This window comes from Capra hircus, chromosome 22, assembly GCF_001704415.2.
Source record: "Capra hircus breed San Clemente chromosome 22, ASM170441v1, whole genome shotgun sequence".
Classification (NCBI taxonomy): domain Eukaryota; kingdom Metazoa; phylum Chordata; class Mammalia; order Artiodactyla; family Bovidae; genus Capra; species Capra hircus.
In genome coordinates this window covers 25,944,608-25,967,804 of record NC_030829.1, presented here as the reverse complement: position 1 = coordinate 25,967,804, position 23,197 = coordinate 25,944,608, and the positions used below count along the sequence as shown (strand labels likewise).

Genomic DNA, 23,197 nt, shown 5'->3' with positions numbered 1-23,197 from the left:
AGGTACACATCTAGGTAAGGTTGGCTCTTCATTTATTGCAACGAAACAACATATGGAATACAGAGGTAGACAGAATCCAGCCGTTGTCCCTGAAGATATTAGAGATTTGTAATAATGTAAAACAATGCCACTTTTCTAACTACATTCAGTATTTTTGATAAAATGTTGTTTAATGAATAATAGGATTGTTTTAAGTGAATAAATATTTAAAAGATTTTTCGCTTTTAATTCTAATATGGTAAATATTGTTAAATACAACCTACCATTACAAAACCACTTGAAGATATAATATTTAAGAATGCAAAGGGATCCAGTGACCAAAAAGTCTGCTTACTTGGCTTGAGTCTCTCATTTTACAAATGGGAGAAGTAGAGTGTGGCTCTGGGCCTGGCTTAGGGTCACAGGGTTTTGGGCCTCTTTGTATCCACTGTGGAATACCACCTGTGTGTGTCACACAGAAAATGCTTTCTCAGAGCCTATTTGCCAAAGTCAGATTTCAGCTACTGAACCATTTATACTTTCTTAGGAATTCAATCCTGTTTTCTTACAGAGCTTGTTACAAATGTACTAAAATTGTAGTTTCTTCCTTTGAAAGCTATTGAATGCTCTATGACAGATTTTTAACGTATATCATGATTGGTGCTCTGTTTTAAAACTTAATCCAAGTTTGAAACTTCAGCATTAGGACGTTTATTTTATGGTCATAATTCTCAGAAATGCCATCCCTCTGCCTGAATTGGTGAGATACAAAGCTATCCTCTACTTTTTAAATTTGTCTGGAAGGTATTTAACATGTCAAAATGAAAAAAAAATCATCACAAGATGAAGGAATATCTGAATTTGAGGAATCCTCTATAAATAAACTATTATATATTAGCTATCATTTTCATCCTAACGATCATTAGTGTTAAATTCTATAAGGAGGAGAATACCCTCAAGTTCCCAAGGTGGCAAAATATATTTAAAAATTTATAAATTGGAAGTGACAAATGAAAATCAAGCTCAGGGGAAATATAACAAAATCAATAAATGGAAATAAAACTAAAGTGGAGGGGGTTATTTTGTGGTAATAATTAGCAAAATGTTTCATCATTTTAAAATGCTGTTATTCATTCATGGCATGGCTGTGGGAAACCGCTATACTCATAGGTTGTTTGTGGTAAATATCCTCTTAGAGATGTTTACATTTATCCAGGGTCATTACCATTAGTATCCATGCCTAGAAATTTATCACAGGTAACTAATTCAATAAAGGAAAAATCTATATACTTAAGGAATGAAGAAATAGTATAATTTCCAAAAATAAAATTATTAGGTAAGTTACCAAATATGGTCAATGACCAAACATTGTCAATTGTCAATGACCAAACCAAGTAAAAATGCATAAACACATCAACATAGATGAAATGCCAATATAAGTTGGATGTTTTAAAATTACATTGTTACATGATTGTGGGTTTATAAAAACATATGACAACATAAATGGATGCAATGAAGTATATTCCCTAGAGCTAACTACATTTTGCAAAGGGGAAGTCAGATTTGTTCTCTGGTTGTACTTACTAATATAGAAAGTGTGTTGAAATTATTTTTGTTGTAGCTAAGCTAACTTCAACCAGTTTTTGGAGAGCACATTAATTAAATACTTATTTTAATATTTAGTTCAACAGGTTCCAACAATTGTGAAGCAGTCAACAGTGCAAGTTGCCTTTCCTTTTGATGAGTATTTTCAAATTGAATGTGTAGCTAAAGGAAATCCAGAACCAAAGTGAGTATTTTTTTCAAACTAAGTAGTTGTTTAAAATTATACAATCCTTTATAGTGAATTTTATTCTAATCTTTATAAGCTTACTAAACTGCTAAGTCACTTAAATCTACACATTATTGAAAGTAAAAATTTCCAAGTGAATGATAGCTATGTCTATAAAAACAAAGCTTGGTTATTTTATGCATGTTCTTTTGCCAGCTAAAATTATTTTTATCATAAATCATCTTATGTTAAATATTTAGCATAGGCTTTGGCATTGTGGAAACATGCACCAATTATTTATGAGTGAACAAGCTAGATAGATAACAGAAAATACTTTATTCTCTTTATTGAAAGGTGGCATTTATTAAATGAAAGTTAATATATTTGTAAATGTTATTTTGTACATATTTATTATTGCATGTCTTAATTGTGACACATATATTCAGTGAATAGGTTGTTACTTGATATTTTTAACTTTGTTATAAAGATGTTAACTCAGATGACAAAATAAAAATGACATGGTATATTTTATCTAGTATTTTATTATTAATGAAAAAATTGTTACTATAGGTAATTATTACCTCTGAAAGTTTTTTCTAAGTACCTACTGTTTGGAGAGAAAGAACTGTGTGAGTACCGAAATTAAAGAGGAAAAGATATGAAGATAATTCAAGATTTTTAAGTTCTAAATGATTCTAGAATGATAAGCAAACCTACAGACTTTCATTGATTTACCTGATCATTTTGTATCCATTAAAGATGAAAGAATGGAAATTAATTATTTTAAATTGTTTTGTGAATAACATTTTTATTGCCTGATAATTTGATATTTTAAAAATTATTAGTGAATCATTAGCATTCTTAATTGTCATTTTTCTGTCTTTTACCAACTATAATATAATTCATATATGTGAATATGGATAAATTATAATGGAATAAAGGAGAATGTATTAATCACTGCAAATATGGATCAATCAATATTATTATATATAAATATTGGTTAACTTGATTATATCAAGAGATACACCATACAATCATGGGAGATGATTAATAATGAGTTATATTTATCATGTCAATATCCAGTATCAAGTTTAATTATGAACTACTAATTCAGAATCATGAATAGAGTACCTGCTATTAGCATTATTTATTCTTCTCAAGTCATATCTAATATAGTTATATAAGAATTTTTTAATGACACTAGATACAGAAAGAATATTTAATACTACATTATTATTATCTTTATTATTAATTGATATTCTATCTGAAAACTCAATAAAATTCAATGGACAAAAATAAAATTTTATACATATGAAATAAGTGGTCAATTTTTCTTTTTTTAAAGGTATAGTTAAATACCTTATTATATAAAACAGAAAATAAGTAGAAAACAAGAAGGGAAAAAAATCCCATCATGATAGTAAAAGGAACAAATCCAGAAATTCCATTTGTTAGTAACAGCAATATCACTGAAAGTGATAGCAAAAACTACGTAGCATCAATTATGTAGCATGAATACTGGGTAGGAGGTTTAGAGAAACCTTGAATGAATGAAAAGATGCAGCATGGCACAAATTGGAAGTGTTTCATTTTGAATATATAGAGTTATCCTAATCAAGGTATTAGAATTTTAAAGAAAAGATTCTATATGTTATTTGCACCTAAAACCAAAAAGATATGAAAGATGCAGAGAGAAGAGAAGAGAAGTTGTCAGGAGACAGGCATGCTCCTAAGAAAATTGTGTCTCATAAGATTTTGCTGTTCTTTTTGAACAAGCGTCAGACTGTGTTCTTGGAGCATATTCAAATTGGTGTGCATTATTAATATATAAAATAAAATCTAATTGGGCAGTCACTGTATATCTATTAGATTTTTAAAGATTAAAAGAAAAAAAAAACTTTTTATAACCATGTCATAGAATGGATACTGTTACATGTGGGAGTGGGAATTGTCTATGTTTTTTCTGGAATATAATTCTTCAGTGCTTATCAAAAATGATGAAATATTTTTTATATTATGGGTTTATCAATCTGACTTTTAAGGAATTACCATAATAAAATATTTGTACCACCCAAAATAAATATGTAGAGTTTTGTAACAATATTGTTCATAAAAGAGAAAAAGTGAAAATGGTTAGATAAATTAATTAGGAGCCATAAGACAGAAGATAATGTAGTCATAAAATTATCTTTAGAGCATTGCAATAATTGGGAAAACTTAAATGGAAAAATTATACATTCACTGTGGTCTCAATTATGTTACAAATATGTCTAAAAATATTGATGGACTATATAACCCAATTTGATAATAATTGCTTTGTGTATTTTTGAATTTTGAGTGAGCTCTTCTCAAATATACACACACACACACATACATGGACATATTGTATATTTATATTTTTTAGTCTCCAAATACTGTAATGTCTGAAATATTAGTAAAGATCCTACATTATCTTTTCAATTGGATAAGTTTTAAAATATATCTTTAATTTTAAAAGAACAAAATGAAACCTATCTTTTTTTCGCCTTCCAATTGTCACAGCTTTTTCATGGCTTGTGTCTCAGTCAGTTCTGGCTGCTACAGTAAAAATGCCATGGACTGAATGGCTTAAACAACAGACACATATTTGTCACAGCTCTGGTGGTGAGAAGACCAAGACCAAGTCACTGACAGATTTAGTATCACTGGCAGCTTTGGCGTCTGGTGATGACCTGCTTGCTGTTCACAGCCAGTCATCTTCTTGTAACCTCACATGGCAGAAGGGAGCAAGCATGGGCATGACATAATCACCTCTCCAAGGCCCTACCCTCAAATACTATTACAATATATTGGGAAATAGACTTCAACATACGAATTTTAGGGAGACATAAACATTAAGTCTATAGCAGTTTATAAGATTTCTCAGATTATTTTAGATACCTTTTTGTATTGTTATATTCAGTTAAATAGATGTATATATTTATACTTTTTAATTTAAAATGTCTCGGTTTTCTTATTTCTGTATATTTATTTGTAAATAAGTTATGATTTTTTTCAGGGTTGCTAACTTTAGTTTTGTCTTACAGATTCTTGTGGAATAAGGATGACAAGCCCTTTAATCTCTCTGACCCTCGGATAATTGTATCTAACAATGGGGGGACTTTCAGGATACCAAATGATGGGCACATATCTCACTTTCAAGGAAAATACCGCTGCTTTGCTTCTAATAAGCTGGGGATTGCCATGTCAGAAGAAATCGAGTTTATAGTTCCTAGTAAGTATTTCAGTGCTTCCCAGGTGGTTCAGTGGTAAAGAATCTGCTTGCCAATGCAGGAGACGTGGGTTCAATCCCTGGTTGGGGAAGATCCCCTAGAGAAGGAAATGGCAACCCATTCCAGTATTCTTGCCTGGAGAATTCCATGGAGAGAGGAATCTGGCTGGGCTACAGTCCATGGGGTTGCAAAAGAGTCATACACAACTTAGCATCTAAACAGCAGCAGTAACAGTAAGTATTACAGAGGAGATTTCATTTAATATTTTAGTGAAGTTTAGTAGGAGTTCTACTAGGCTGCAATGAAATAAGATTATTGATTTAATCAGCTTATAATTGCTTTATATTTTATTTATAAGGGAAATTATCTTCCAGGTTTTGATATTTAGAAGTTGATGACCTTGACAGCGACATACTTTCGCTGTGTTTCACTAATAATACATGTAACATGAGGAAAAATAGTATTTGTTTTGCTTAATCCAATGAAGTTAAATAGTTAGATTTGGCTGTGTTATGCTGCAGTCGCAAGTAATCCCCAAGCCCTTGTGTTAATACAGGGTTGTTCCTTGATGAGGCAGTTTGCTGTAGTTCTGGCAGCTCTTCAGAGAAACTGTTCTCCATGTAGATTTTCAGAGATCCTAACTGATGGATATACCATCATCCTATCTCTGCACCATGTGAAACTTGTACCATCTGGGTCAGAGAGTGGGGGTATAGACACTGCTTCCCACAAGAAGTTACACAGGCAGCTTCTACTCACCTTGTTAGGTGGGGCAAAACAAATGGCATAGCCCCACCTAACCTCAGTATGAGTGCCCAGTGATATTAGTATATGTTAGTAATATCTTCCATAGATCATAACCATGGGAAACTACAAGTCCCCTTACCATTAAAGCTGTTATTTATCAATAATTATCCCAAGAGTAAGCAACTTCTTTATTACCAGATCTGATCTCTGTAGCATGGGATCTCTGATGACTGACTTTCACATTTGGTCATTTATTTTCCTGAATTTTAAGGTATCCAGCATTACTCGATTCTAACCAAAGGCTTTGAAGGAAAAATTCTTGGATATAAAACTGCCAAGAGGTTCTATTTTGCAATTTCTTCTTGCAGAGTTCTAGACCTTTCAGGATATGGACACCTTATGCTGGGGGAATAGAATGTACACAAACCTGGGGAGAACAAATAATGAAAAACGTGTGTGTCATCCTTGAAGCTGGAACAGGAAACTGGGTTTAAATTTGTTTAAGTTTTCTGTATTGTTCTAGAGGAGAGACTATAACTCAAATTTAAAATCTTAACAAGTATATGTCTTAAAATGTATAGAATAGTTACAGGATACATACAGAACAAAATATGAGTGATTATGAAACTCTGGTATCAAGAAGAAAAAGAAAAAGGCAAGAAAGGAGAGGAAAAAACTATAGAAATAAATCTAAACATATCATTAATTAAAGATGAAAGTAAACTAAAAGCTCCAAAATTTAAAAAGTTATAAGCTATTTACCACATTACACATCTAAAGCATGAGCAGATAGAGTTGTTGAAACTAAAAGGGGGAAAAGATGTTCCATCTTTTTAATAGATAAATAGATATCTTAAATAAATGCTGTTCAAAAGAAAAGTACATATGGCTCTATTAATATCAATCAGAATAGACTATTTTATAAAGGCTCCCTGGAGATGAATGTACCAGGCATATGTAATATGAAGGTGTATGGAGGAGAAATAGAAGTACAAGGAGAAATAGACAAATCTACCATAGTGATGAAAGATGTTCACATGTGTGTTTCATTATTTGGGAGCTCAAGCAGAGGAAACATTAGAAAAGCACATGGAGGATTTAAAGAACCCAATCACAAACTCTAGCTAATCAGCATGTTTAGAACATTATACCTGAAACTGCAGAGTGTTTTTCAGTATTTGATGATACGTAAGCTATAAAGTAAATATGTCCAAAATACAGTTGAGAAATGGGTATTTAAAAAATAATCCAGAAAAAGCATTACCAATGAATATAACTGAAGATGATATTAATGTATTTATAAATAATTTTACAGATCTCTAAGTTGGAGAAAAGAGCCTGATGCTGGGAAAGATTGAGGGCAGGAGGAGAAGGGGATGACAGAGGATGAGTTGGATGGCATCACCAACTCAATGGACATGGGTTTGGGTGGACTCTGGGAGCTGGTGATGGACGGGGAGGCCTGGCGTGCTACGGTTCATGGGATTGCAAAGAGTCAGACATGACTGAGCGACTGAACTGAAATTGGAGAAGGAAATGGCAACCCAGTCCAGTATTCTTGCCTGGAGAATCCCATGGATAGAGAAGCCTGGCAGGCTATCATCCATGGGGTCGCAAAGAGTCAGACACAACTTAGCGACTAAACCACCACCACGAAGAGCGAAAAAGGAAGTGGCAAAAGATATAAACTTGCACCTCAGACTGCAATGGCCAATACAAATATAAAAATGTGCTTAATATAATTAGTAATCGGAAATAGATCTATGGTAACCTAAATAATACAAGCATTTGATTCCTGCAAAATTGGGAAATACAGCAGAGTCTGAAAGTAGCAGTTTTAGGTGGGACTTTGCGGCCGGCATAACAGGTATCCACTGTGGAAAGTCCAGTTTACTGCTTGGACTGTGGAGGATATTGGTCGCTGCCTACTTAGTTAAAGATACTCTCTCCAGTGACCCAGAAATTCCTCTTTGCTCACGTGCACGTGCCCCTTACCTGTGAGCGCCAGGAATAGCTGTGGCAGCATTGTTTGTGTTTTAGAAATATACTGAACAAAAACACAAGTTCATTTGTGATATAATGAAATAATTGTGGCATATTCATACAAAAATTACTCAGCAGTGAAGACTGATGAACCTTAGAGATGTGTTGAACAATGAAAGCAAATCTCTAAAAGAAACATAAATGTGACTTCATTTATGTAAGGTCAGTATATGTAAAAATGAATACAATATTGTTTAGGATTATCATTTCATATGGTAAAATCATAATGCAGAACATTAAAGAGAATGATGAAAACAAACTTTAGGAGGTTAGTTACCTCTAACGGGATGTGGAACAGCTAGGATCTACACCAAATAGAATGGTGATGGTGCTTTTATGTTTCTCTTACGATGGGTGATGGGTCAAGAGTGTTGCATTTCTTTCTTTTTATTCTTTACACTTATTTTATGCGGTCTTTATATATACAAAGTTAATTAGTATGTAGCATACTGATTTGTCTTAGACATACTGAATTATTAAGTGTGAGGTTAGAGCATAGTAGTGGGCACAGTAGTGACGTACAGACTTGAAAATTTGCCTCTGGAGTTTGGGTTTAGAATGACGGTAGGGAATGTTCTTGAATTCTGGGTCAGAAAATTGTAATCGAGAATCATAAAATCATATAGATATAACTAACTATACAGCTATAGTTATCGTTCTATATTATAGATTATGTTATTATAAACTATAATATAGTGTATAATATAAATAAGTAAGTATATAATAAGTATAATAAGTATATAATATAATTAACAAATAAGATGAGGAAGTAGGAGACAGAGGGAGAGGAAAGGAAGATATAAAAAAAATCTGTTGTACAAGACAAGGCATTAGGGTGATCCCTAACCTGAATTCTAGTGGTTGCTATGGAGACACAAAGGAACAGGCAGTTGCTAGACCTATAGCAGAGAAATGGCACATTTTAGTATAAGGTTCTGCAATTAAAGGATTTTGAAAAGAAAATGTTCTCTGTCATTATCAAAGCAGACCAAGTGAAGGCATGAAAAATGTAAGGGTAATTCTGGCCAGAATTGGCTAGTATTGTAATTAAGAGATGAGAGTTGAATCTGAGCTGTGTAGTAGATAATTGTACCATTTTTTCTGCTGCTGCAGAAAAGAGGAAAGTAAATTAGATTTCTCATGCATCATTTCCAGCTCCTCCTAAAATTACTTCATCATCTAACACCTTTCTGCAATTATTTATATGTTGAATAGGACCATCAGCCCAATTCTTAGGGGTTTATAAATCAGAGACCATTAAAGGCTTCCTACAAGTTTTATCAATTGATTCTTCTCTTAAGGTGTAGAGAATTGATTCTTCATTTATATTACACTCTGATATGATATGAGAGTGATATGAGTTTTAAAGTTTGTAAAACTTTAAAGTTTTAACTCTCATTTCTTAAACTTTTCTTTAAAACAAACCTAAAGGCTAGATTCTAAGTTTGGACATAGGTATAGTAGCTGAAAATCTAGCCATTACCCCTTACAGACAGAAAAATCTATATACTGTGTTTAGTTATCTACCCCGATGGCTCAGTGGGTAAAGCGCCTGCCTGCAATGCAGGAGACCTGGGTTTGATCCCTGGGTCGGGAAGTTCCCCTGGAGAAGGAAATGGCAACCCATTCTAGTATTCTTGCCTGGAGAATCCCATGGATGGAAGAGCCTGGTGGGCTACAGTCCATGGGGTCACAAAGAGTCGGACACAACTGAGCAAGCTCACTTAACAAAATTGCAATTGACTTTGCCAGGAAAAGCGAGTAAAAGAAAAAACAACCAAATACAATGTACTGTTTTCAAATATGGAGAAAATCATTCAACTGAATGGATTTTCCAAGATACGGCATGGTAAGATAGGCCGTGAATTATTCAACAGATCTTCATTAAACTCCCTTCATGTGTCAGACACTTTTCCAGTAATTTGAGATACAGCAGTGAACAAAAGAAAGACTGTACCCAAGAAACCTAAATCCTGTGGGTGTGGTCACTGAGTCTGGAGAGAAGGTAAGCTATTTTCTTGCCTTCATTATGACAGATATTGGTGAAATTAGAATGATGCTGTAAATAATTCCATTTTGGCTGTTCAGTTTTATTTATCCTGAGAGCACAGATCAGCCTTCTCCACTTAACATTCTTAGTCTATCTTCAGTTCAGTTTAGTCGCCCAGTCATGTCTGACTCTTTGCGACCCCATGAATCGCAGCATGCCAGGCCTCCTTGTCCATCCAACTCCCAGAGTTCACTCAAACGCATGTCCATTGAGTTGGTGATGCCATCCAGCCATCTCATCCTCGGTCATCCCCTTCTCCTCCTGCCCCCAATCCCTCCCAGCATCAGGGTCTTTTCCAATGAGTCAACTCTTCCCATGAGGTGGCCAAAGTATTGGCGTTTCAGCTTCAGCATCAGTCCTTCCAATGAATATTCAGGACAGATTTTCTTTAGGATAGACTGGTTGGATCTCCTTGCAGTCCAAGGGACTCTCAAGAGTCTTCTCCAACGCCACAGTTCAAAACCATCAATTCTTCAGCACTCAGCTTTCTTCACAGTCCAACTCTCACATCCATATATGAACACTGGAAAAACCACAGCTTTGACTGGATGGACTTTTGTTGGCAAAGTAATGTCTCTGCTTTTTAATATGCTATCTAGGTTGGTCATAACTTTAGCCTATACTAATTTTTCTTATAGATTCTGTGTATTATTTACACATCATAAATTTTACCAGCTTATGTACACAGTGGTTTCTTTTATCATAAAAATTTTCAGTTCAGCTATCATTAGAAGCCAGTATTAAAGCATTTCCCTCATCCCTGAAAGATTAGGCGCTCTCTGTCCCCACGCCCAGGCGGTCACCAGTCTGACGCTTGCCTCTAGAAATTTTTTTTTCTGAATATTTCATGCAAATGAGATCATACAATATGTGATCTTTTCCATCTAGCTTCTTTCCACTTAGCCTGATTTTTGTGATTCAGTCATGTTCTAGGATAAATCAGTAGTTTGTTCATTTTTATTGCTGAATAATATTCATATAATAATGATACAGATATACCACATTTTGTTTATCCATTCACCAGTTGATGTCCATTTGGATTGTTTCTAACTTTGACTATTATAAAAAAAATTAGTAATAATCAGTAATGTTAGGAATATCCATGTGTAATTTCTGTGGAATTTTAAAAGCATTTTTTGTTGTTTGGAAGAGACTTTGACTGTCAAATATATTAATCAGGATATTAAAGGCGAGAATGATATCATCCTGTCCTATTCTTCATTCTCTATATTGTCTTATAAATGCTGTGTGAATTCTTATCATCAGTGATTGATTTACTGACTAAAGATGAAAAGAATGAATAAAGGTAAAAATGTGGTATACATTACTCGTAAAGTAATGCAAGGAATAGCAGGTTTAGGGGGAAATCATCTGTATGTTGGTTTCATAGAAACTACCTAGAACTTCTAGTGTGCTGGGTTTCTACATTTGTATGAATTCCTCAGGTCAGTTTCCTTAAGACATATCTTGGCTATTTACTGCTCTAATTTGGGAAGGGTAGAATAGCAAAAGTTAGGGGTCCAGTGGTATACGCTAATTTCTTCTACTAATATATGCAGACTAACCTTAGGAGGATCAATTTGTTCAGGAGAGAGTGCAACTTAGAGGTTTAAAGGTTTAATTAAAGCCGAGGATTTTGCCCTCACACGTCCCAGTATGTGAGTGACTAGAATGAAATGGAATGCATTGGTCGTCCTTCCTTAGTGTGAATTCATTACCAGTTCATAGACTGAAAGCCAGTGCTATTTCTCTGTACTTCTAAGTGGGTTAATAGGGTACGCTACAGGAAATGGGAATCAATTAAATCTCTTTGCAGACAGAAACTGGAGTTCAGGGTGATACAGCATGTGAGCTCAGTGGCTTGCATTCGTGATAATGATGCCAGACTGTCAGCAATTTGCTGAGCACATTCAAGGGAAATGGAAGGCACTCAAAAGCTCCCCAGGCCAGTCCTGTAAACAAAGTGAGAAGTCAAAATAGATAAAGCTCTTTGGCATAGGAAAGGGGACAGAATAATTCATTAAACAAACCATAGATTCTCTATAAGATACAGTCTTTCATCCCTCAGGCACCCTCCCTACTTTCTTTGATAAAGTTAATTCCAAATAGTTGAATGAAATGTAGAAGTTGTTATGATATAGGCTACATAAAGATCAAAAACAATAGCAAAGGAAAGCCCTTTGTCCCTTTGCCCATCTCTATACAATGTGGCTGGGTTTACCATGTAAAGTGAAAATATTTGAATAAGAGCCACCATATTGAGTGATTTTTAAGTGCCCGACACTATGTTAATTGATTCATATGAAATAGTTTATTTAAACTTTGCCACAAATCAATGAATTAGGTGTCATGTCGAATTCCATTTTATGAATGAAGAAACTGAAACACATTAAGTAATAGGTTCAGGTCACATAGTAAGGGATGAAGCCAGGATTCAGCCCTAAGCAGCTGGCTCCAGAACACATGTTTATATCCAATGCTACACAGTGTTGCCTATGCTTTGATTATTCTGTTAACACATCCTCTGGATGAGCTAAAAAGCATTATCCTTCTTTGTTGAAAATAACCTTGGCAATAGGTTATCAGACTCAGAGAGAGATAGAGAATATAGGGAGACTTGATTTTATTCTTTGGGTATCAGAGAAAAGATACTCTGTAGGTAACATAAAGATAATATGTAGATAATGTAACTTGGTAATGGTTAAGTCACCAGTACCTTTTCATTGACGTGGTTAGTCAGAATTACTTGTATTTCATTAAATTTCTCTGAGGACATTTCATTACCAGTTCTTTACTGTTGGTTTCCATGTGGGACTGTGCAACTTGTCCTTAAGAAAAGCCTCTGAGGGAGGCTTTTGAGGAGACCAGAGAGGTGAAGTCCATGGGGTCGTGAAGAGTCGGGCACGACTAAGCGACTTAACTTTCACTTTTCACTTTCATGCATTGGAGAAAGAAATGGCAACCCACTCCAGTGTTCTTGCCTGGAGAATCCCAGGAACGGGGGAGCCTGGTGGGCTGCCGTCTATGGGGTCGCACAGAGTCAGACACGACTGAAGCGACTTAGCAGCAGTGGCAGAGAGATGAATTGAAAGGATTCTAAGATACCAGAGAAAAGTAAAAAGGGGGCACAGAAAGTAAGGATAGTGGTCTGAAGCAAAATAGCCAGTTAGTTTTAGTGTCCAGGCCAGAGCCATTTATAGGCTAGTCTGTAGATAAAAAAATTGTTTTTCACAAGTCTGCTATATTTCAAATATAAAGATGTTATTTTTTTTAGTATATTAGTTGAAAGAGTTAAGATGATGAGTTTCAAAATTAATTGTCAGTACCTCAAGTGTAGAGCCCCTAGAGATTTTGTATTTGCAGGTTTGCTGTGTGTTGATAGCTTCAATAAGAAGACTGCTGCTAAGTCGCTTCAGTCGTGTCTGACTCTGTGCAACCCCATAGACAGCAGCCCACCAGGCTTCCTCGTCCCTGGGATTCTCCAAGCAAGAACACTGGAGTGGGTTGCCATTTCCTTCTCCAATGCAGGAAAATGAAAAGTGAAAGTGAAGTCGCTCAGTCGTGTCTGACTCTTCGCGATCCCATGGACTGCAGCCTACCAGGCTCCTCCATCCATGGGATTTTCCAGGCAAGAGTACTGGAGTGGGGTGCCATTGCTAGCATGTAGCTAATTTGTCTCTCCGAAAGGCTTTTCATGCTAGGTGGGTTTTTAGGGAATTGGGCCCTTCGAGTTGTTACTAGAAGTTTGTCTGCTACACTGAGTAATGAATGTGGAAGCCTATTGAAAAGTAGTAAAGGGATGGGTGCTATGCTTTGCTTGATTTTCTGATGAGGTAGACTGATAGGGACTAAATGTTTATGGCTTCATCTAGACTTGATATTATGGGATTTCCAAACATTCTTCAAATCCTAGTTAGGCAGATGCTAATGTAGACGTGGATGCTGATCCCTTTGCAAAGACACCATTCCATGATCAAGTCCAGTCACAATTAAGTGATTTTGCTTTTGGTATTAATAGAGCACTCATTTGAAGTGTGTTGGTGAGCTCCAGCTGTGTAGTTGCCTCATACAAAAGAAAAATGACTGTTTACAATTCATGTTTTTAAAGTATTACATCTGTCCAAACTCAACAATGCTAATGTTTATCACCAGAGAAATACAGTTAGCAAAAGTCATTGGTTGGAGTTAAATAGTCATTTTTTAAATGAATTGAGGTAGATGTCATGCTTGCAGTTGTTATAATAATTAAATTTCACATTTATTTGTGGATGTTAAAATATTCACTTTTCTGCTTTGCATCAAATTTACAATATAGTTTGAAAGTCAAAGAGTAAGATCTAAAAAAAACCCTGACAAATTTATATCCTTTACAGTGTTTATTCTCGGGCATTAAATTATTAAATATATAAATATTCTTCCCGGTTTCCAGGTATTAATTTCACTCTTTGGTTACAGCTGTTCCAGATTTATGGTATGTGATAAAGGCTTTGGTAGACTTCTAAATCTTATTTTATCTTTTTTATTATGAATGCCTTGGAAGCCAGTTGAGTAACATAGTTACACTTTTGTAATTAGAATTTTATAATCTAGATTTAATTAATGCAAGGATGATAGTGCTTCACTGGCGATACTATCTGTTTGAATTATTAAACTTTTTCTAAAGAGACAGCTCTCCAATTAGGGCTTTATGCAACTTAATTAGCGACTTTACATTAGATACCACCCAGGGAACTGTCTATTCATATTGGGCACTGTAAAGTTTGCTAGTTGCAAAACAGGATTACATGCGTCTTTTATTTCCTAATCTGTTTCCCTTCCTCTTTTGCTTCTATCATCTGAGTATAAAGAGATCTATAAATAGATTCAATAACTACCAAACAACACTGCTAACTTCAATAACAATAAATACAGAGCTTTAGTTAGAGCGAGTTTCACTAAACAAGTGATTTGAATTTGGAGCTTAGGGTACATACTAGTTCTGTAAGTTACTGCACTTTACTTGCATAAGGTATATTTCTGCAAAATGACTTGTTTAACATTTGCTGTCAGTCAAAGCTAAGGCTTTACCAAATAGGTGGTATTGATAATTTATCAACAAGGTACATGTAGGGGATATACTCAGATGTTCTTCTGTCTTTTGTTGGAAGTTTCATTCTACCTAGAGCAAAAGCATGATTCTAAAATGGTTCAGTTCAGTTCAGTCACTCAGTCGTGTCCAACTCTTTGCAACGCCATGGACTGCAGTGCGCCAGGCTTCCCTGTCCAACACCAACTCCCAGAGCTTGCTCAAACTTATATCTATCAAGCCCTAGCTTTGACTGACACCAAATGTTATACAAATCATTTCGCAGAAAATATACCAAATTCGTGTCCAAGATGGTTCCTATCTCAAATTTTATTTCCAGACTTGCCAGGAGAAATTTTAGAATGAGTAGACTGCGAGGGAATCCACTGAGGACTGTCACATGCCAGCGCCTGTCTTTTGAACTGGCAAAGGCAGTGTAATAAAGACACTGCCCCCTGCGATGTTAAGCTGTGAAAGGTCCTTGAATTTAGACAAAAAGCAATTCACTGTAGCTAGTGCATCGATAAGAAATGTCAGCGAGTTCCCTCAATCACTGAGGAGTTACAGTAGGGGGTGGGGGTGAGGAGCAAGGGAATGGCACAAAGCTTCTCAAGAGGAAAATTGACAGTAAATGAATATATTTGTAGACTCTCAGGAATAATAGTAATCTTTTGTGAGCCATATTTTAAGAATGAAATATAGAGATGGAAAACTGCTAATAAATTCCTCCAGGTCAGGAAGGCTATAAATACCTCATATAAGACTTTTCTTATCTATCAAGCCCTAAGTAATTCTATAGTGCAGATGTACAAGGAATGTTGAGGTGGAATATATTTTGAATATTCTTAAAACTTTTACAAATAACTTCATAAAATATCAAACTTCAGTGTTCTATTTCAAATTCTGCACTGTTGTGACTTACATTCTCAGTAATTGCATTGACCTTTTTAGGAAATTGATTCCAGCATGGGAAAGAAACAATGTTTTCAAATACTGCAAAGTCTCCTGTCCTACATCCATTTCATTTCACTTAAAATTTTATTTACTGGGAGTGATTCCAATGTGGATGGCTCTCTTTGCAACTTCTAGTGGTCATGTTTGGCTTTTCATTGTATTCATACTATTTTTTCCCCATGTGGGCTTTGAATTGTGTATTTTGTTTGATTATGATCTGAATGGAATATTTGCCAGTCACATTCAAGGGCTTCAGAATAAAGCAAAAGACAGAAAATAAATATTTGCCAAAAAATAAATCACAACGTTTGGAGAAAAATGACACCAAATCTATGAAAACTTAAGCAACTCCTGTGACTCAGAGCTTATACCTCTTCACTGAGAAATGTGCACAAGCATATTGTTGCCTTATTGATGTCAAAGCAAAATTATTTGTTATCTCCAGTTACAATGCAGAACATTGTAAAAATATTCTGCAGAATGCAGAAATATTTTTAAAGTTGTATAATGATGCAGCACAGATTGTTAACAGTATTTTCCTCTGCAGGTCATAGACAAGAAGATTTAGGGTGTTGAATTTACTAAAAATGTTCCAATTTCTACAAGAAGAATGCTTTAAGATAATACTTACAACATTAAGAATTACTTGTAAGATTAAAATTTTTAAACAGTGTCTTTAAATGATTTTTTATATCAGATACTCCAAAATTTCCCAAAGAAAAAATTGACCCTCTTGAAGTGGAGGAAGGTGATCCAATTGTCCTTCCATGCAACCCTCCCAAAGGCCTGCCACCTTTACACATTTATTGGATGAATATTGGTAAGTAATGTTCTGTTCTATCAATAAGGGGACATTTTAATTTTATGCATTGTGTCAAATGACATACTGAAATGAAGGATACAAAATTAATATGAATCTATGAATGTGAAATCAAGTATAGTTTAAAAACTATTTCCATCTATAGTCTGCTCTAAGTTGTGAATATACATGAAAGCACTAGAAAACCACTGAATATGTGTTGCTTTTGTCATATCTGGAAAGAGTAGAGTCTGTTAATACGATACAGTATGTCAAATTGAGAAAGGCTTGTATCTGTGTTGCTAGCTTTATATTTCTCTTTTAATACGTTGCACCTACTTAATACAGTGCTGCACAAATTATTATTAGTATTAGAAATTAGTATTAACTTCTGTGTTTAATTTTCCGAAAGCTATTATCAGCTCTTGCATTGGGATTCCAGCTTCTTGTAAACCCTACCTCTGGCATGTGCCTTAGCAGGTCTATCTAAATCTTTTCTCATTATGACCCACAGAGAAAAGTAATAATCGTACAGTATTTGGAAGAAAGCAAAAGAAGCTACTCTTGGTTGTAGCCAGAGTTCCAGATTCCACCCATCCTAGAACCTAACTAGGCTGTATCATGGCAGAGGGATTAATATCTCAAACACAATTTTGTGAAAATCTGTTTTTAACAAATATGATCCTAATATAATAAAAGTAATAATTAGGCCATTATCTGTTTTGACTAGTTTTCAAATAAGTCAATGCAGACCCATAGAGCAGAAGTAGAATCCTAAATGGTCAAGAGAGGTCAAATGCCCAGACTAACTGTCCATCAGGGTACTCCAGTTAATGCTGATAAGTGCTCTCTCAATGATTTTCTTGTGGTTTTTTGGGTTTTACTTCTTACTCACTAATCACTTCTCGAGTAAGACCAGACTTGGGAGGAATAAGAAGAGCCTACATGAAAAACAAAATAATGTGAAAGAAAGGATAATGAAAAGAAGGTGACGAGGCATAATAAAGGACAATTGCCCCTCTTAATGAAAAGATATTTCTCTTCCAGAACTAGAACACATTAAGCAAGATGAGAGAGTATACATGAGCCAAAAGGGAGATCTGTACTTCGCAAATGTGGAGGAACAGGACAGTCGGAACGATTACTGTTGCTTTGCTGCGTTCCCGAGATTGAGGACTATTGTGCAGAAAATGCCAATGAAGCTAACAGTTAACAGTTGTAAGTTGAAATAATTTACTGTGCCAGCATGAATGTGGAAGACAAATGTGTCTGTAATTTTATTCTGGTTGAAGCCAGTTAAAGCTGGGTTGATATTTTCCAGCATTGTTTAGTTGAACTCTGGAGACTCCTTCCAGATGAAAGAAACATCTGCAGCTGCGCATCGACAGTAGCTCTGTCTCCTGCAGCCAGAAAATCAAATCTCAATTCACAGGACAAGTGTATTTCACTTGAGGACTAGAGAGTCGAGTCACTTTCCTTGTGTGAAATACAGAAGAAAATTCCAGGGTTTTCTCAGCAAGTCTCAGGCTCAGAATCTCTGTGATTTTGGATACACTGGCAAGGCTGAACATGTGGGAGAAAAGAACAGAGTCAAAAGCAACAAGAAGTAATATGATCATTTTTATCACATCAAATTTTTCTGTATTTCCCAAATTGGCAAAGTTATTTGAATTGCTTCTCTTTCCTACTTGATTATGCAGATGGCATTCTGGGCTCTTAAATTTGAAAACTGTCATTATTAGTCGAAGAAATAACCAAGATTCAAAGGGCGGAGATAATCTCCGGAAATTCATTGACTGAATAACTGGCTCTGGTAGAGTCAAAAGTTGGCATGACCATTCCATTGTCTAACGTGGTTCATAATTTTTTCATAATTTGGTTCATCAGTTTGTTGTGTGTTGATTCTCTATGTCAGGGCTTCACTATAGCATCCTTCAGTAACGTCAGTTCTCTTTAATGGAGCTCTAATTTGTGTCCTTCCACCTGGATTTCATCTATGGTAGATCAAGATTAAGCTCTTTATAAATATTTTTCACCTATGTTCCCAAAGGCGCTGTTCTAGTGAAGTATGCTTATACCTCATTTTGTAATTTTTGTAGGAGAAAACTATGGCTTTTCATTGTTTTGATGTCAGCATCTACCATTATGTTTGTGAGTTTTTTCTTCCATTTTTTTTATTTCAGTAAAGCATGTTAATGACTCGAGTTCATCCACAGAAAATATTTCCAAGGGTAAGTTGATGACATGTAGAATGTTGACATTTATTTTCACCTGTGGTCTCTCATTGTCATCTCAGAATTTGAACTTTAATACCTTCTGAGTTTATTAATATATTGACTCTTAGTAAGGAAAGGGTTAACATAGAGGGTTCTATTTTCTATGTAAAAGGGGGTAATATTTATGAATGCATAACTATATAAATACACCTACATACTTATTGATGATATAATTACCATAAGTAAATACATATACATATATAACATTATGTTTTTCATGGAGTAATTATGACGGATCTCCCAAAATGCCCCTTATGGTTAATCAGCAGTTTGGCAGAGAGCTGCTACATGAAGAAAGGAAAAAGCAATGGTTGAGTGTAACAGAAGTAGCGAAGGCATGGAGTGTAAGAAAGTCAAATGGTTATTTTCCTTTCTAGACCTCTTGAAGTACTTACTACACAACTGTCCATTGTGATTCAGTGAGAAAGAATATAAGTTGCAGCATTTTCCAGGCTCACTTGTCTATGAAATGGTTTTTATTATTTAAAAAAAATTTTTTCCCATAGAACATTTAACCAAATTATATAGTAAGTAGTTTTTCTACAGAGAAAAGAATCATTTGTCTGAATGCAACAAATATTTATTTTATAATTGGCACCAGCAATGAACCCTCCATGATAACTTTGGTAATCTAATATACTGATAGCATCACCAGGGCTGGATGAGGGCTCTCCTTGCTGTATCCTCAGTTTGAAAATGGACTGATTAGGTGTATATAGGCAACATCTTTTCCTTTGTCAATAACACAAACATATATTGTTGTATCTTTTCAGCACTCAATAAAATCATTACACATGGATGGGAGGGGAGTTTGGGGGAGAATGGACACATGTTTATGTATGGCTGAGTCCCTTTGCTGTCTATCTGAACCTATCACACAATTGTTAATAGGCTGTGCTCCAATATAAAAGTGTAAAAAAAAATCACACCATATAATACCTGTTCATATTTTTCAAAAAACAAACACTTGTAAGGAAGCTATGGCAAGGTACACACTGCTGTCAGCACCTTCATTCCTCTACTCCGATAGCAGCCCTCACCTCTACACTTCGCATATCCCATCAAATCACATTGACATTGGATGTGAAACAAAATTTGTGTGAACACTTGGAGCAGAAATCAGAATCTGCATTGAAAATGGAAGCTTCCTCATTTTCCATTGTATTTGAAAGGCTTCTTAGGAAAAGGGGGCTTCTCCGGTGGCTCAGACAGTAAAGAATCTGCCTGCAATGCGGGAGACCTGGGTTCGATCCTTGGATTGGGAAGATCCCCTGGAGAAGGGAACAGCTATCCATGCCAGTATTCTGGCCTGGAGAATTCCATGGACAGTCCATGGGGTCGCAGAGTCAGACAGGACTGAGTGACTTTCACTTTACGAAAATAAGAAATGGAACATTTCCTTACCAGTTACTGAGATGGCTTGTGAATCTTTTTGTACAACAGTGTCTTTGAGGATACAAGACTGAAAGTAGAATCATCTCACTGATAAATTCATAGATGCCTGGTGTGTACCACAGGCTTCTTGAATCAGAGTTTCTGGGTGTAGGGACCAGGAAACTGTATTATAAGAGGAATCCTGTCAGATACTTAGGCACATTCAATTCAAGAAAAATACACACGGCCATCAAACATGACCAAGTATGATTAAAATGTGGAATATAAAGCTATTGACTGTCGATGAACTTAAGGCTTTCATCAAGAAACTAATTATCTTGAACACTGTTTGAACTTCTGAATTTGAAGATGTGGTTTGAATCATAACCTTTATAAAACTTAATGCAGCACTTTGTTAATGTATCTGAAGGGCAACCCATGCTTCCTGGTAAGAGTGAAATCTATTTAAATAGGAATATATTAAAATGTGTGAAATAAATGTGTGAAAATAAATAAAAATCTGTATGTAAATATACATACATACACACAGGTCCATATGGTTAAATATGTTTTAGGAAGGATTGAGTGCCAAAGGAGTTTCTTAGTTTGAACAAAATCTGAGTCTTTTCTATTCTGTTCTGTAGCAAATTCAATCAAGCAGAGAAAACCCAGACTATTGTTGCCTCCTCCTGAAAGTGGCAGTGAGTCTTCTATCACCGTCCTCAAAGGGGACACCCTGCTGCTCGAGTGTTTTGCTGAAGGCCTGTGAGTAACTTGACCCTGTTCATGACTCTTTCCATTCTGTTCTGTAAAGAATCAGGTAGCAGTGAAGAGTGTGCCTGCGTGCATCTTTAAGAAATGATTTCTTTAGAAGAGAAAATCCTGTTACTACATTTCTGGGGAAAGTAATTTGCACTTCTCTCTGCAGATTTCAGGCTGTGACCGAGATTGATTTATAATTAGATAGCTCTGTCAGTTGGTGGAAGTGTGAATGGAGGTGGCAGGGACAGTGCCCTCCTTACCTCGGTCAACGGGGGATGCATCCTGAGAGCATGAGGTTGTGAAGAGTCAGCCTGTCACTACTGGTGCCAGGTTTATGTCTTTCTGCTGTTATTATTTGTCCTGCTTCTGCTTGTTATGTTTCCCCAGGTTCTGTGGATCTCTTATTTTACCCACATGTCCTTTGCACACAAACAGATCTAGATCATGCAATTATAAATTAATTTTTTTTTTTTGTCTGCACTGGGTCTTTGTTGCTGTGCATAAGCTTTCTCTAGTTACCGTGTGTAGGCAGTGGCTTCTCCTGCAGCAGAACATGGGCTCTAGGCACGCAGGCTTCAGTAGTGACACACGTGGGCTCAGTAGTTGTGGTTCCCGGGCTCTCGAGCACAGGCGCAATAGTTGTGACACATGAGGTGTAATTGTCCTGTGGCATTGTGAAATATTCCTGGACCAGGGATCAAACCCATGTCTCCTGCATTGGCAGGTGGGTTCTGAACCACTGGATCACCAAAGAAGTCCCAGATCATGCGATTTAAGAGAGTTTCACATCAGAACCAATGAACCAAAGTTGTTTTCACACCTAAAGTATAGTTTTGCAAATCCTCCAAGAAAAGACTTCACTTGGTCACCTCTTGAAATTGTGATGCTTGTTAAGTAGCTATCATAAGTCTATGTAAACAAGGATCATCTTATTTAATACCTGCTCATACAAGATTGTCTCTTTGCTATCATCACTCTTCTTTACCACCACATACCCATCCCTGCCATTGGGAATACCACGGGAAAATATATTCCACCTTCCTAGCACCTGAGTTTATATACTCAGTTTGTAAACTAAGGGCTTTTATAGCTGGTCATCTGGTTCATGGACTAGAATTTGAAATTCATACTCATTCATTGTTCAGTGTATATTCTGAATGAGTGGTTTTAAATTGGACTGTGAACAAAAGGAGCAGATTTTAATGGTTTTATAACCCCTAAGCTTTGTAAATTTCTCTTTCCATGCTGCAAAATATTCAGGTTGCTTATCTGTCTTAAACTGCCCAAGTATATTGCCATAGAGTAATTAGATGTGCAGTGACATGGCCTCTGTTCAGATAATTTATCTCTGTATTATGTGAAGAGATGAAAGCATCAGGTTCGTTTGGATCATGTTGGTAACTGCCTGCATTTTTACTCTTATTCAAATGTGTTTATAGTGGTAGAAATTACATTCTTCCATGGTTCATCACTGTTCTTGGTTGACTCTGGGCAGGGAGAATGTGTCAGTAACTCTTTTCTCCTGTTGCCCACAAATGCCATAACTTACCTCTTGAGTGGGCTGCCAACTGCATGGATGGTCTTCAATAAAATAGACTCTGTGGGCTTTTCAGAAAATGCAGCGTCATGAGCCAGTAGAGAAAAAGTGAGTACTGGCATGTGGTGTCTTCAGGACTTGAGGATTCCTAAGGTCTTGTCAGAGAAGTTCATCTGAAGGGTTTTCTTTGTAGTCATCATGGATTTGGACTGAGAATCCTATCTGGTCTAATTCTCTTCCAGGTGAACGTGATACATAGTAAAATTGTTAGAGTACTTGAAAAAAAATGTATTCTAAGAAGTTTTATTTTAAAATTTAATTAATCTAATAATTTCCTTTTGACAGTGCTGGGTCTTCATTGCTACATGGACTTTCTCTCTAGTTGTGGTGAGTAAGGGCTGCTCTCTAGTTGCGGTGTGCAGGCTTCTCATTGCAGTGACCTCTCTTGCTGTGGAGCACAGGCTTCAGTAGTACTTCCTGGGCTCTAGAACACCAGTTCAATAGTTGCGGTGCTCAGGCTTAGTTGCTCTATGGTATGTAGGATCTTCCCAGACCAGGGATTGAACCCATGTCTTCTGCGTTGGCAGGC

The 23,197-nt window shown here is 35.8% G+C and overlaps 1 protein-coding gene across 3 annotated transcripts in view; it reads left to right on the top strand.

Annotated features, from left to right (window-relative positions):
• Nucleotides 1–23,197, top strand: part of CHL1 (cell adhesion molecule L1 like) — a 229,538-nt gene that overhangs the window by 134,045 nt on the left and 72,296 nt on the right. For all 3 annotated transcript variants that reach the window (XM_013973659.2, XM_005695720.3, XM_005695721.3), the window contains exons 4-9: nucleotides 1,663–1,768; nucleotides 4,816–5,003; nucleotides 16,558–16,680; nucleotides 17,707–17,877; nucleotides 18,843–18,890; nucleotides 20,954–21,074. In XM_013973659.2, the coding sequence (XP_013829113.2) occupies nucleotides 1,663–1,768; nucleotides 4,816–5,003; nucleotides 16,558–16,680; nucleotides 17,707–17,877; nucleotides 18,843–18,890; nucleotides 20,954–21,074 (757 nt within the window). The remainder of the gene's footprint in view (nucleotides 1–1,662; nucleotides 1,769–4,815; nucleotides 5,004–16,557; nucleotides 16,681–17,706; nucleotides 17,878–18,842; nucleotides 18,891–20,953; nucleotides 21,075–23,197) is intronic.